At 41.3% G+C, this 16,152-nt stretch overlaps 1 protein-coding gene across 1 annotated transcript; it reads left to right on the top strand.

Annotated features, from left to right (window-relative positions):
• LOC8060286 (glutamate receptor 2.8) lies at nt 6,379–15,468 on the top strand. Its single transcript, XM_021453545.1, has 5 exons — nt 6,379–6,649; nt 10,554–11,905; nt 12,590–12,839; nt 13,351–13,757; nt 15,076–15,468. The coding sequence occupies exons 1-5, from the start codon at nt 6,379–6,381 to the stop codon at nt 15,466–15,468; spliced, it is 2,673 nt and encodes an 890-aa protein (XP_021309220.1).

Genomic DNA, 16,152 nt, shown 5'->3' with positions numbered 1-16,152 from the left:
CGGGGGCGCTGGGCCGCGGCCTGGCTGGGTGAGAGAGGGGGAGTGGGAAGGTGGGCCGAGGGAGGGGTGGTCGGCCCAGGTTGGAGAAAAAACACTTTTCTTTTTATTCAAAAAGGCTTTGAACCAAATTCTTCACCACATTTATAAACTAAAATTTGATTTATTAACTTGAGGTTATTTTAAGAATTATTTTCTTTACTACTTTTAGAAACAAAACCTATTTTCTTTTAAACATATTTTTCAATTATTCTTGACTCAAATTTGAATTAGGTTTTTATATATGACTTGGGGTTTTTTTTTCTGGAAACCAAAAGAGACTAAACGTGGCTCGCTAGAAATTTTATAATTCATTCTTTTTCACAAGCCAAACAAAGCTAGGGCACAAAGCACACAACAACAAAACAAAACACTCATCACTTAACTTTATAAAAGTTTTAAAATTCCACATTTTTCTCTCTTTTTGAATTCAATAATTAAATGAATCTGGGAATATTTTAGAAAAAAATTTAAATCCTTATTTAATTTAGTGTTTTCTAATAACAATCCAAAATTAAAAATTTTGGAGTGTTATAGTGTTGTGCAATGGTTGCCTAGAGCGGATCTTCCAAGCTAGTGATGAAGAGGGTGATTTGAAGACGCTTGTTGGTGATGCCAATCTGTATCATGGACTTAGCGACATTGTCAATGTAGTCGGTCATGTTGTTGGTGTACTCAGGTGGTACGGTGCTGAATTTACCAAGGATGCATTGGTTGTAGAGTGTCCACTTGATTATTGGCGCATCCTTAGTTGAAGTGGTGAACCCGAGGTGCATATGCCTGTTAAATTAAAGGTTGCATACCGAACGTGTTGATTTCTTGGCATATGATACAACTCATGTTGTGGTGTTAAATTAAAGGTTGCATACCAAACGAGTTGCTGTGATGGAGGTACAGGGCACCTCCTTTCCTGGAAGCTAGAAGGCCAACTGTAGACGTTGGTGGTTGGATCTAATTGCCTAGACACCCACAGGATTGGCTGGGTGCCATCCAAGTTGGGGAAGGCACGGTAGCAGTGATGCCACGAGCAAAATTTTTGATACCTTTGTGATGAACTATAGGGTACCAGATGAGTGATCCTCCATGTTGCTTTTGAGGAAGGATTTGTCAACGGGGATCAGGATGTGTGTGGTCTCCAATTCATGGCTGGTGTTGGTAGTGATGGTTGCCTCGACGTTGGTGATCAAAGCATCCTTGTCGTTGACAATTTTGTTTAGGCACGGCAGCAAGGGTAGCTGCAGTGTTGCTAGTGCCATGGACAAGCTGTTCGATACCTCCCTAATGGTCTCTAGGGTGTCGATCTAGCCAAAGGTGATTGTAGCATGGTTGATGCCGACGCTATGGATGACTTTGCTGACACTATGGATGGCGTTGGCGATGGCGCTGGTGGTGTTGCCCGATCAGTCATTGGTGTGACAATGTTGGTATCGTTGATGGAGTTGTTGATGGTGGTCGAGATGTTGAGGGTTGGTGGAAATATAATGGTGGCGGTCACAACGGGTTGCTTGAGTTCGACATTCTCCATCAATGACCTGAGCTTTCCTGCGGTGAAGGTACTCACGTGGTTGGTTCGCTGTTTGTTTGCAGCAAGATCATTGTTGGTGGCATCAAGGTTGGTGGTAGGATCCATGGTGGGTAACCATAGGTTGTTGCTAGTGTGGTGATGATGGCATCATTGTAGCTATATCATTTCTTAAGGGTGCGCTGGCTTGCTTTTAGGATGGCGATCTCGTCGAGTTTTCAAATCAGATCTAGTTTGGCGTTGGTGATAAGGAGCTCCTAGAGTTCTTTGATGATGGCGATGGTGGAAACCATGGATGCCTGAAGGATCAAATTGGCCTTGCGATACCAAATGTTAGGGGCTTGGCTGGTGGTGGCTGGCGGCATGGCCAGGGTGGCACAGGGAAAGGGGGTAGCGCTGGAGAGAGGGGGAGAGAGAGACCAGTGGTGCTAGAGAGGAGAGAGAGAGAGAGAGAGAGGATAGGGTTAAAGCCCTTTGGCTATTTATTTCGTGATTGCAATAGTTACATGGCCCCTTGTATTTATAGTCCTAGGAGACTTGACCCTAAGCAATCTCAGACTTGGCCCCTTAGCAATCTCAAGAGATCCTTATAGTAATTGGATTCCCCTTTCCTAACAATCACAACTCTTTCCAAATCCACTAGAACTCTTATTAAGGTAACTAGATATTGATGACATGGCGATAACGGTGATGACGGTAGTGGCAACTGTGCTGCCCCTTCCTCCTAGGCGTGTAGCCCCCTCGGGGGTGGCTGCGAGGCCCACCTAGGGTGGCAGTAGGGGCACTGGTGCCCCCTCCATGGGCCCCTATCGGCTCGTTCTCGTCATTGACGTTCACAACCCGCATTTGGTCTATGACACTTCTGATCTTTGTAGAAATTTTTGTAGACTATTCACCCCTCTAGGCATATAGATCCTTTCAACTACCCCCATGTTCACTTGCATTGCTTGGCATTGTTACAAAATTGGTCGAACAACATACCCATGGCATGGCTCCATCCTGAGCTACCTAACTATCTTTGCACCATCTTTGCATGTGGATAGGGAAATCTTATTAGGAGATTGAGGTGCATTGTGAGTATTGTTTTAGGATATTTTAGAGATTGAGGTGCATTGTGAGTATTGTTTTAGGATATTTTAGGTTATGATTGTTTTTTGCTTGGAGTAATTATTGGGTTGCAAAGGTGGCTTTGATACGACGATCCATGTAATCTAATTGTATACAGAAAGTTCTCTAATATGTCGCATGCACTAAATTTAGATGCTACATCTGATGAAGGATAAAGTGCTAACTAAAATGTGTGGACATGGATGCCATTAAGGTCATATAGCTTCCATGGAGTGATGAACGATGGTTCATTCTTTCTTGTGTGTTCTACATGCGCCATGTAACTAGTGGCTTTAATTCCCTACACAAGGGCAAGAAAATTTTAGCATGAAAGAGGAGGTCTACCCCCTCCATTTTCTCTACTTTAGTAGAAGTTTTAGGTTTGTTCCACCTAGATGGGATCTTCATATTCTCACCTACTCTTTTGCAACTACTTGGTCTTGGTTGTCATCGCCATCACCATGTTCATCATTGAAAGCTTTGGAGATATTGTTTTTAGACACGGTGGTTGCCTCGAGCGAATACAATAAAGCTCCACCACCTCCCTCACTTGGATCCATCTATTCTCACCATGGCTCAATCGCCACCACCTTGGATCCACATCCACTCACTTCTTCCAAAGATCCGGTCGACTACATAGTAGATCCGGCCTCCTTAGCCTCGGATCTAGGTCTTGCCTCTTTTCTAGCAACATTGTTTGCTCCGGTTCTACTAGAGTCTCTATGAAGCCTCTTAGTCTTTATCACCATAGTCTACCATCATCAAGAAGCAATTCTTCATTGACTTGTTAAACCACCTTGGTTAAATCACCATTAACCGTGGTGGTTGAGTTAAAGCGCCCGCCTTGGTTAAAGATTAACCGAGGCGGTTGCTGGCCTGGCTGCACAGCCAGACCGCCCGCCTCGAAGCCTATTTGCCAAACACTGCCAAAAAAATCTTGTAGTAGTGTATATCCTTTTGGTGATGGACACCTACCCAAACCTCTGAACTAATCATAGTGAGGCCCTTTTGCATGGTGTCTCAAACTTTGCTGAGTCTCACTAAACATGCTTGTGAACAGTTCTGGAGTTGTCATCGTCATTGGTTTTGTTGGTCTTGTTCTTTGTTCATCACATGTTCTTTAGGTGACCATGTTTTGCTACTTTAATATATACTAGCAAAAGTGCTCGTGCATTACAACGGAGAGAAATTATGTTTTGTCTTTCTATAAAATTCAATAAACTTGTCTCTGTATCTCTCTCTCTTTCTTCATATTGTCGTGTTAATTAGAATTCACACACCACACTTTTCTTTTTTTCTACTAGCTTCTTCCATCGCTATGTCATCTCCTTGGCAATTCTTGCAGTCATTGCTACCCATCCTGCTTCAACCCAGGCGAGTCTGGTTGCGCTCTGCCAAGACATCGAAAAGTGCACAATACAGGTGGAGCTATGGCCGTGAAACATCCATGGACTTAGGGTTTGGCAGCACAGTTCGTACCTCTAGTGCCAGTGGTGAAGACATGCATGGGCATAGGAGTTCAACTATTCAGGCCTGATGACCTAGCATCGCCACGTCCATGCCCAATGGCACCTCAAACTCTCGCTGCATGTGTCTAACGTGTGGACCGTTCCGCAGTCCATGCCAACCACTTCAATTGGGTTATGGCTTGGAATCTCTAGAAATGCCGACGTGGTGATGTGACAGAGAACACCATGCATCCTAGTGAAGAAAGGTGATGGTTGACGTGCACCGATGAACAAGGGTTTTGGCACGACAATGCTCCTCCTTAGATCCCAGCTGTCCGAGCGAAGTGGTGCGAACGACGGAGGTGGAGCCAAATCTCACACGTGTCACAAAGTTGATATAAGGTATCCAGACTCGGCACTCATGACTGTAGCGGACCTCGTGAAGCATCTCAATCGGTGAGACCTGACCTTGGAATGAATCAATGACGAGATCCTCTTTCTCTGATTAAACAACACAATGGTGTGTGCTCGGTAATGTGGCAATGACCACTATAACAAACAAAATTATGGAGTTGTAAGTATATGCGAGTTCAGTTCTAGAAATATAAGCCAATCCAGATGAAGAATGAGCTGGGCAGGTACGACATACCCTTTTGGTTTTGATTTAAAGTTTATTTTTTATTTTGTTAGTAGCTTTGACTATTTTTTGCCTTTTTATTTTAATTAATTTCTAGCTTCCATATCTATGGCACGCATGTGAAGTCCGGCCGTGCCAAAGGATTGGGGTATTTTGAAATAAAAAATGGGTTCAAAGAAGATATGATATCTTACCGCAAAGAGCTTTTTTTTTTATACTTTTTTTATGTTTTTTTTATTTTGCCTGTGCTTTTTTATTTCAGACCTGTGCTTGTCTGTTTTGTTTTTTCTTTTTGTTTTGCTTTCTAGACACAATCAGTCGTTGTTTCTGAGTTCAAGAAAAATAATGGTGCATGTAGAGGTTGTACTTGACTCATGTTCCTAAATAGACGTATTTGAGATTGAATCTTGGTGTAGGAGGAGTTTTACATTTTATATGTAAGTGGAAAAAATATTAGCAGAAATTTTGCTTCTTTATTATTAGGTGTATATATATATATATTTCTTTATTTTGTAAAAAAGCCAAGCAATTTGGAGAGAGGTGATGAACAGTCGAGAACAAAATAGCAAGAGCGGAGGAGGTGCAGGCTTTAACTTTGCATGAGGCTTCGTAACTAGCAGCATGGTGCGACATTACTATTGTTGTATAGTAACTTAAATCCTATTTGGATCAAGAGAGGTGTGGTATTATGATTTCTAGTAAGGAGTACACAATTCTACCAGAAGTAGGACTCCTACTTCCACGTATGGAGACTTTAGAGGGGACTTTATAAATAAGGGGTAGAGGGCAAGAATCAATTGGTCCCAGGGTCAAGTAGGGTTGGGACTTGTGAGAGTAACAATCACTTGTACTTTTTTTGAAGTTGTGCTTATAAAATTGCGGGTGGCTCTATCAAAATCTTAATCTCTTGTCGTGGTTGCTTGAACGTCATCATCTAGGGCTTTCCTACGCGATCCAACTATCAGTATAAGCTTGTGTCATACTCGCAATATACTTTCAAAGATCTAAGGGCTGCTACGCATAACTAGGGTATCAAATTCTAACGGTTGTGGCAAGCCGGCAGCTTCTTTGGCACAACTCTAGCTTTGAAACATAGATTGGATCTATAGTTTGTTGATTAAATTAAAATGACTTAAATATATCTAATTCAAATTACCAATAAAACAAATTATCTAAATTCTCTCAGTGTCTTTGTATCTTTCGATCCATGAAACTTCTTGGAGCTACAAATATTTTCTTGGAGCTGAAGCTCAGCCAAACGTGACCGAGCCGAGTTTACCTTCGCAGCATGGAAAGGGAAGAAATGGACTTGAGTGCGACACGTGGGTATAGTTTTTTTTTCTCCCCTAAGTGACTATATTGCTAAGGTGATGACATTTATGAAAGTGGACGCCCTGCATATTCCTCTACAAAACCACTTATAACATGATACATGGCATCGATTGATTTGCTTTTGATAATAGAGGGATTCTTCCTAGGCAGGTTCCACTCAGGCCAAATAGTTATAAAACATTGAAAAGTAAACCTTTTGATGTTACAAGAATCTAGGCCCCCAACGAGCTGTCCTATAAATGACATGCATAGCAGCGCACAAAAATTCAGTGGTCGTGTATGCAGCTACGATAGCAATGGAGAAAATACCTCAAACCATACTGTTCCTTCTTCTACTGGTCTTCACTTTCGTTGCAGCTGAAAATAGCACCGCACACAGGAGTGGTGGGGCAGACGAATTCCATGTAGGGGTGATCCTTGACTTGGGTTCGTTGGTGGGGAAAATATCACTAGCCAGTATTTCACTGGCTGTGGAAGATTTCTATTCAGTCCACCCGAACCACAGCACGAAGCTAGCCATCCACATCAGGGATTCCATGGGCAGTGAAGTCCAAGCTGTTTCAGCAGGTATGTTGATGCTACAAAATCATAGAAATACGTAGATACTCTTGCTCAGTTCAGCTTCAATCAACAAAAGAAAACATTCGTATGTTTTATTACAGAAACCAATTATATTATCCTACACAAACATATATATGGCTTTTGATTGCTACTGTCATATATAGATGAAAGGTAGCAGTCGCACAGATAAATTAAAATAGAATACAAGCACATTTTTTTTAGAAAATGGAAAAATTCTAGCCTCTGTGACCGCACACAGCCAAGACCACTTGAGCACACGAGGTTGAGTATCAATCGCACACCAGATTAGGGTCCTCACAACATCAGAAGTGGGCTACAAGTTAAAAAAAGTTTTCTTTGCCTTTGAAAGGGATGGAATGCTCCAATTGTAGTTATATAGAAGGTCCCAAGCCAATGTTTTTGGCCTACCCAAGCACATGCCTTTGAAAGGGATGGAATGCTCAAATTGTAGTTATATAGAAGGTCCCAAGCCAATGTTTTTGGACGACCCAAGCACAACCGACTTGGTACGTACGTGCCATGCTTGGGCCATCATCCTAACATTCCTAGTAACACGAAACGGCTCATTAAACAATGGCCAGCCTGGTGCGTGGTGTTGGCATGTGTCCAAGCCACGAATGCCCAGGCATGTCATAAGTGAAAGCCACAACGTTGATCAGTATTGTTGACCGATGCCTCCGTAGAGTGCAGCGGTGCAGCGCGAGCCCTAGCCCCAGCTTCCACCTCCACCTCTCACCGATGAATCCTCCATGATCATACCCTCTATGGGCAACTCCTCCATGACGGTGCCCTCCAGGCTTCATGCATGTGTCTTGGACTCTAGCAAGTGGGAGCTCCTCCAGTACCAACTCCTGCGAGTTGGCTAGTAGGAAGGGCGTAGGAGGAACCTCTATTTAGACTTCTCTCTCTAGGTGATGCGTGGGGAACCTCCTGCTCCTCGTCTTCCTCGTCGGTGCTTGGGCTAGCCCAACACGACATTGTACATGGTCGTGTTGTGCCTGACCCAATAAAAATGGGCCATGACATGCTGGAAAGCTCATTATCTCACCATCTATTGGTCTTCCAAAGTTCAAGAGTTTGTGTGTGTGCACGTGCACATGCACATGCCTATGTGTATTGCTATATTTACAAGTTACCCACAAATACCCATGGTCATCCTTGACTAACAACGCCTCAATATTAGTGCGCCATTACAGTACTCTACCAACCCATTCTACATGAGCTCAGCACAACAACTTAACTGAAGACATGCCTCTTATCCTCTTCTCTTTCTTCCACCCCATTCTTTCCATCAACTTATCCAATAGACTTATCATACATTATTGTAACCACTAGCTTCTAGCACCCATCCCCTCCTTCTCCCTTGTCCTTCATGAACCATTCCATTGGAATCACCTTGACCGATCCCTTCCCATAGTTGATTCCTCACCACCCGCGGGTGGCGCCATCGCCACTAGGACAAACCACCTACCACTTCATCAGTCTAGGCTACCTTCAAAAAGGCCCCCCTCTATGTATATTGAATTCTTAGATTCATCCCCAACACAAATCCAAATCCCCACTACCTCAACCATGGGCATGTGGCCGACAGTGACCTTGCTTCCTCCACCCTATGTGTGTGCACTATCAAAAATATGCACAACGATGCATGCAAGTTACATAAAAATTTGGGTGCTAGCATCCCTAGAAATTCCTTTAGTGGTTGGGCAGATGACCACCGTTATTGCTAGTGTCCTAGTGTAAATAATGGTGGGTGCTGTTACTATTAATGACCCTAACTCTATAAGTTAACTTTGTCTAATTCAATGCAACTCAAGTTGTGGCTTTGATGGCTTATATTCCTCCATGTCTTAGTCTCCATTTGGTATACAAGGACTAAGATTAATGATACCATTAACCTGTGTAACTAACTAAACATACTCGAGTATTATTAGTAAACTTAAATATATAGCACTACAATACATGAATTAAACCACTAATAGCATAATTGTATAGGCAACAATTTGTAGCTAGCTATTTGACAACCAAATTGGATCTCTTCTTATGTGCTCCTGCCACCACCCTATTGCTTCCTACTAGCTAGTGTTCATATTGTTCAACCAAATCCCTCAACTTGACTTCTCCCATTGTAACACACCGGCCCATTAGTAGCCTGTAGTAGTTATGAAGTTAGCCCATGTGGCCCAAGTGGCTCATGTGTGGTTGTGGTTGGTTGTGTTTAATACCACCTTGGCAGTTCAGGAGGGCGAGGGCCAAGTTATAATCCTTGCTATTCCAACATCCACCTTCAGGTTAACCCTTTTACATGAAGCAAGGACAAAAATGTAAGCGATGTGTTATATGTATGCAGGCCCGTTCTACGTGCGGAGCTAGGCCATATAAGCAGATTTTGAACACAAGGTGTTACACCTGTCATCCATCCTAAACCTCTCTCATCTCTCATCTCTGGCGTCCCTCCTTGATAGGGACCAAGAGCCATGGAATCCACAACCTAAGTCATTCCATTGCCACAAGGTGAGGCTTTTCATCCACTTTGAGCATGGAAGACCATCTATATGGATGGCGCTTCCCCATGCAGGCTACTTTGGTGCTAGCCATCTCTTTGGACATTGGCCCTTTAGAATTAGTGTTAGTAGTCGAGGTCCTCCATCCCTTTTTCTAGGGCCTACACCTTAGGAAGGGTTCTTCATCTCATCCAACCCTTCTTGGGATTGGGTGGTGAAGCATATCCTTCTTTGAGCAGCTCATTCATACCCTCTAGTGCCATGTAGTTGTGTGGTTATTGGTCATCACTTTGTTGGTTTTTTCTTAGTTCCATTCATCATCACCCCCATTGCCCCTCCATTCCTATGTGTTGTTTACCCAACTCGCAAGGTTGTAGGGGCAACCACAATTTACCCTCCCCTTCCCACTAAGGTTGTTGGGGTGCTAGGTGCTTCTAGTGGTTGGGTGCTAGCTTTGGTGCATAACATGTTCAAATATAAAATATAATAGAAGAACATAACTAAAATATGCCTACAAGGTCCCCTAAAATATGTAAATCATGTGCTTAAATCCCATTGTTCGGTGTGAGAAATTTGTGAGGAGGTCTCACTGTCAAAGTGATCCTTGAGTACCTAAACATGCAAAACAACTTGGATATTGCCTCCTCCTAGATGTCCCTAACTCCCAGATATGGAAGTACACAAGGTATGGTTTGTACTCTATGAGTTCAGTCTCCCTTAGTCTCTTCATTGCATGTAAGATTTATTCAACAACAAAGTTTCACTTCTTTGCCTAGCTTGAGGTACATTGGCATTTTTTGGACCATCGAGCACTTAGAAACATCAACTGCCTAATAGTGGCCACATGTTATTTGCTCACAATAGCCAGAACTCCTAGATCATCTATCTATTGATGTGTGTACATTAGGAAAACTTGGCTCAACCTTCTTCAACAACCTCACTTGTGTGGACTAGCACCTATGATTGACACACCTTTTTAGAGTGGTTGATTAAAATATGGAAGTTGGTAAAGCTGTGAAGATGGAGTTTTGTCTTGATTGTTGTCCTTTGTATTTGTTGGAACGAGTGCAATGTGGTCAGGTAGTGGAATGAGTGCAATGCAACTAGGTTGCGGAATAAGTGCAATGCAATGTAGTCTCCTTATTTCCCAGTAGAGAGTAGCCACATTTCCTATGTTTGTTGTTGTTGCTACGGTTCTCAATATTTATGGTCTGTTGTCTTGTGGTGTTGCCATCACCAAAACCATTTATAACTTTAAACAAGCCCATTATACTTAATTATTTTTTTACAATTTTTAAAGTACTAAAAACAAACATGCACAAGAATTGCAAGTTTGTTTCATTGATATTATTTGATCAAAGTTTCATTCTTATTCAATTCTCAAGCTATTGACTTACGAGAGAACTACAAAGTGCAAGCCCTCATTGGCCCGCAGAAATCATCAGAAGCTACATTTATATCAAAGCTTGCGAGTGTAATACAAGTACCTGTTATATCATTCACAGCAACAAGCCCCTCTCTCACTTATGATAGTTCACCATATTTTGTGCGTGCAACATTGAATGACTCAGTTCAAGTGAATAGTATTGCCTCTCTCGTCAAAGCATATGGATGGAGAGAGGTAGTGCTGCTATATGATGACACTGACTATGGGAGAGGCATTCTACCACACCTCATTGATGCACTTCAACATAGTGATATTTATGTTCCATATCGCAGTGGTATTTCCTTGTCAGCTACAAGTGAAGAAATAAAGCAAGAACTCTACAAGTTAATGGCAATGCAAACAAGGGTATTTATTGTTCATATGTCATCGACAAGGGCCTCTCTTATCTTTACAATGGCTAAGGATGCAGGGATGATGAGTAAAGGATTTGTGTGGATCATTACAAATGGATTAGCAAACATCATCGATTTACTCAATCCATCTGTCATTGAGGCAATGAATGGTGTAATAGGAATAAGGTTCCATGTTCCCAAGTCACAAAAACTTGATACTAGTTTCTTAATAAGATGGAACAAAATTTACCAGAGATATAACCCTAACAAATTGCCACTTAATAAATCAATAACCATAGTTGGGCTATGGGCCTATGATACAGTTTGGGCTTTAGCACAGGCGGCAGAAAAGGTTGGGTTGTCTGGCAACAGAAATAAAAGACTACAACCCCATAAAAACTCTACATGCTTGGACTCATTGGCTATTTCCATAAATGGAGCAGAGCTCCTAACAGAAATTGTACAAAACAAATTTCAAGGTGTAAGTGGAACCTTTGACCTTACAGAAAGACAATTGCAAGTTTCTACATTACAAATAATAAATGTCATTGGAGGAACTTGGAGACATATTGGGTTTTGGACTTCAAAAAATGGACTTTCACGACACTTAAATCAAAATGAATTGGAAATAACAGGGTCATCAGCCTCAATGCCTAATCTGAATCTAGTATCTTGGCCTGGAGAATCAATTGAAATACCAAGGGGCTGGGAATTTCCTACAAGTGGTAAGAAGCTTAGGGTTGGTGTGACCTCAAGTGCATATCCAGAGTTTATAAGCACATCAAAGGATCCTGTCACAAATGCAACAAGAGTGAGTGGCCTTTCAATAGACATATTTGAGAACGCACTAAAGAGGCTACCTTTTGCACTTAGCTATGAATACCAGGCATTTGATATAGCTGGAGATTCAACAAGTTCAAGGAGTTATGATGATTTCATTTACCAAGTTTATCTTCAGGTAAGAAATGTTTTATAAAAGATATTGTCTAGTTTTTTAATCTGCCTTCCATATATATTTTACTATAGAAAGTATTAGAAATGTATAGACTAACTGATCATATGGTTGTTGTATTCTTCTAACACAAGTGGCACCAGGTTATATAGGTGCAAGTCACTCCATAGTGGGTGCAAGGTGTTTCCCAATTCCTTTCTACCTTTCCATATAGTATCATGAGTCCAAGTTTAGATATGTTGGCTTCTTTTAATACTAAATATAATTTGCATGCATAGCCTGAACAAGGAGAGGAAATATGAAAGAAAGAATGCAAGAGAGGTTGCCACATGCCCCTCCCTGTGTTTTCTTCCTTAACTAACGGGGCATTGAGGGCGCTTTGAGTTATTTCTCCTTCAAACTTGGTCAAATATTTTAACTGGGGCTATGTCCACTAGTAACAACTACCTTTTTCATTAGTGTCTAGCAGCAAACATGAATTTCCCCTTGTCCTCTATCAAAATGCCTGAAAATATAGAGTGGCCAGCACAAAGTTTTCCCATCAAATGTATATTGACCACTAATTTTCTCCCCTTTCTTGAATATAAAAGAGCACACTGTTGAATTATCTGTATCTCACAATAATAATATTTTATCTTTGTACAATCATTTTTTAGAAAATATAAATACAACTAACTATTGCTATTGCAGAGGTATGACATAGCAGTTGCGGACATAACAATCATATACAACAGATCATTGTATGTCGACTTCACAATTCCATACACAGAATCTGGCGTGGGGATGATTGTCCCGGTCAAGGAAAAAGTGAACTCAAATATGTGGATTTTCTTGAAACCACTAAGCCAAGGAATGTGGTTCAAAAGCATCATATTCATTATTTACACAAGAATTGCTATCTGCCTGTTAGAGTATCTTAGTGGCAACAGATATCTACATGGTTCCTTTTCACTTAAACAACTGGGGATTCAGATTCTGAAGTTCTTCTTCATATTTGAAGAGAGTTGAGTAAAACACTAAAACATTATTTTTTTTGGTTGGTTTATGTATGCAGTTTTTTTAACAACCATGGCAATAGTGCCAAATAATTAGCTTATTAATGTACAACTGTCCTAGATAATACATGCATTGAACCTTCTTATAAATGTAGAAGCATTGAAAAGTTCCTGCAAGAAGATTTTTAACACTGAAACTCCATTGTTCTAGAAAGCAGATTTCAGTATGTAACTCATCTTGATTTCTTTAGGAAAAAGGTAGACTAAACCTTATGAAAAAATAGAAATTCTAAAAATAAAATAATAATAAAAGAAATATCCTCAATGAAGAAACACTAGACATATAGTATGAGAAAATAGATACTACATATCCGCTTGTTGAAAATCCCATAGTAGCATGTGTTTTACCTTAACTTGGTTTATTATAAACACATCTTTTTATATTTACTTCTGCAGAGGACATGCTCGAATATTTTCTATCTCGAGTAGTACACCGTGTATGGAAGATTGTTCTTTTGGTCCTTGCCTCAAGCTATACAGCAAGCCTTGCATCAATACTTACTGTACAACAGCTTTCACCAACATTGACTGACATTCATGAACTTCAGAAGCAAGGTGGATATGTAGGATTCCACCAAGGTTCCTATATGGAGGGTCTATTGGTGGATATTGGTTTCGATAGATCAAAAATGAGACCCTATCATACTCCAGATGATTTCCATGTTGCTCTTTCTAACGGAGTTGAAAATGGTGGTGTTGATGCACTTGTTCTAGATGTTCCATACATCAAGTTGTTTCTTGCTAAGTACTGCAAACGGTACACAATGGTTGGACCTATTTACAAGAGTGCAGGGTTTGCATTTGTAAGTTCATCTTCACTTGCTAACTGATTCTTTCATCTATGTCTTACTTTTTTAAAAGGAATATCTACTAAGCTATGGAACATGTACCATTAAAAATAGAGCTTTTTTACGGTGCTTGGAGGAACCAGCAGTTCCACCCGTCCATTTCTATTTTTGACGTAGGGTTATTATAGTTATTTACCAATTGTTTTTTCCTCCTTACGGTCTCTTCCAAACGTTTCTGCTCCGTTCCTGTCCCCGTTCCTCGAGCGCGTGCCTGACCGCACCCGCCCACAGCAGCGCCGAGCGCGTAGATCCCGCCCAAGAACACATCTATGTGGTGCACCCAGCAGCCATGGCTGCATGTGTGTCGACGTGCCAATGGAAGTTCATGTCCCATGATGGTGCGACCATGGCAGCGGTAGGCAGTGCGGCCCTTCGTCCCTCCCCTTCAAACAAAGTGAAACGAGGAGTTCCCTGTAGTCCAGCAGCAACCCTCCATGGCTCTTCTCACACACCCGACCTCGGTAGCAGTTCCACAATCCTGGGCATTGCCCATGCATGCACAAGTCAGAGGCCTTCAGAGAAGCAATTGACTAGGCTAGCAATCGTCCTCGGTGTCATTGGAGATCGATGGTCGCCGGTTGGGACGGGACGGGATCCGACATCACGGCACCGGTCATCTGGTCATCGCGGCTCGGGCCTGTTATCCATGTGACGAGTTCTACCAAATGAAAATACTATTATACCCTTTTAATAAAAGTGCAGATCAGTTTCTGGCCCACCAAATTTAAGTTCTGGTCCACGACTTAAGTTCCTCTCGTTAGGTTCCTCTATAATTTTAACCATTAGATCTAAACGAATGAAAGACTCACATTGTTTTCAAGCACTGTAAAATTTCTCTTAAAAATATGCCTTCATGTGCTAAATTAAATTACATATTCCTATGTATTACTTTACCTGAAAAGGTTAGATAAATCAGGATGAATAAATTATTATTTTTATATGCATGGCTTGTTGAATCTGATATAATGTGGTATTCTTTCTCTATTGTGGTCTGGTTGTTGGTATCTCAGATCGGTAAGTGTTACACTTTCAACTTCTCATTTGTAACAGGTCTACTTTTTGGTTCCCTAGTGAGGCTTAATTATTTTCTTGACTTGTTCCTTTGGTTCGGTGGTCTATTTCTCAACTCTTAAGACTTAAACTTGTTTCTCCATATTTTTGTCGGGTGTTCCCTTTATTAATAGAAAATGGGTTTGCCCTGGTTTTAAAAATAGCACTCTTTGAATAATGTTAGTATGTTTAACCTGATATAAACATTCTCTTCACTGATTAGGCACTTCCCAAGCGATCTCCACTACTTGCTGAGCTATCTAAGGCGATCATCAACATAACAGGAGGAGATACTATCATTCAAATTGAAAAGAAATGGATTGACCAAAATAGTTGTCAACATGATGAAGAAATGGATGGTTCAGGTGCTATCACTTTTGGTGGTTTTAGGGGATTATTCCTCCTAACTGGATTTGTCACAGCCTGTTCCATTCTTGTGGCGTTTCTTATGTGCCACTACAAAAGACAAGAAGAAAGTGGTCATATTCAAGATGCGGATAAAGGTAATAAAGAAAATGGAGACTGCAACGATGATATAGATAATCGAGCAACAATATCAGTGTCTGGTAGTCCAAACACAAATAGCATATGTCATGACCCAATCATGACATGTTGATTTTCATACTCATCATGAGCATCATATGCATTTTAATTTCAATTTGGAAATCAACTTGTGAAGAAACTGCACTGTAACAACTCACTATTGGCTTTGATGGAGTGTCTATCACATGTGACAGAGTGTCCGCTAAGCCATTTACACAAACTGATAGTTATCAGGATTTGTCAGTGCACTTTGTGCACTGGCGGAAAATCCAACAAATTTGATAGATTGTCTGACAAATCAGCCCATGCGGCAACACTTAGGTGTCACTTTGAGAGTATCTTTTGACCCACACCCTAGCCTAGCTGTCCACTTCGTGGAGAGCCAAACCAGAAGCACTAGCCAAGCCCACACCCTCACTCTCACACTTTCACTCTCTCTAGTTCATCCCTCTCTCTACTCTGACACATCCAAGCAAACAAGGAGGAAAAAAGGGGAGGAGATTGGAGGCCATGAACAGCACCTTGGAGCCATCACATCCTCACCATTTGGGAACTAGAAGGAGGCAAGAAGGAGAATCAGGTCACCAAGGGGAGATCTAGCTTCTCCACTACACTAAGCAGCTTGAGATCTTCATCTTGCTACCCTTGGTAAGCACATTTGAGGCTCAATAAATTCTTGCTTCACATGAACCTAAACTAAGAAATGACCAAATCAAGACCTAGGAAATGTTTGAACACAATGTAGCTAGAACCACCT

Source organism: Sorghum bicolor, chromosome 2 (genome assembly GCF_000003195.3).
Source record: "Sorghum bicolor cultivar BTx623 chromosome 2, Sorghum_bicolor_NCBIv3, whole genome shotgun sequence".
Classification (NCBI taxonomy): Eukaryota; Viridiplantae; Streptophyta; class Magnoliopsida; order Poales; family Poaceae; genus Sorghum; species Sorghum bicolor.
This window is presented reverse-complemented; position numbering and strand designations above follow the sequence as displayed.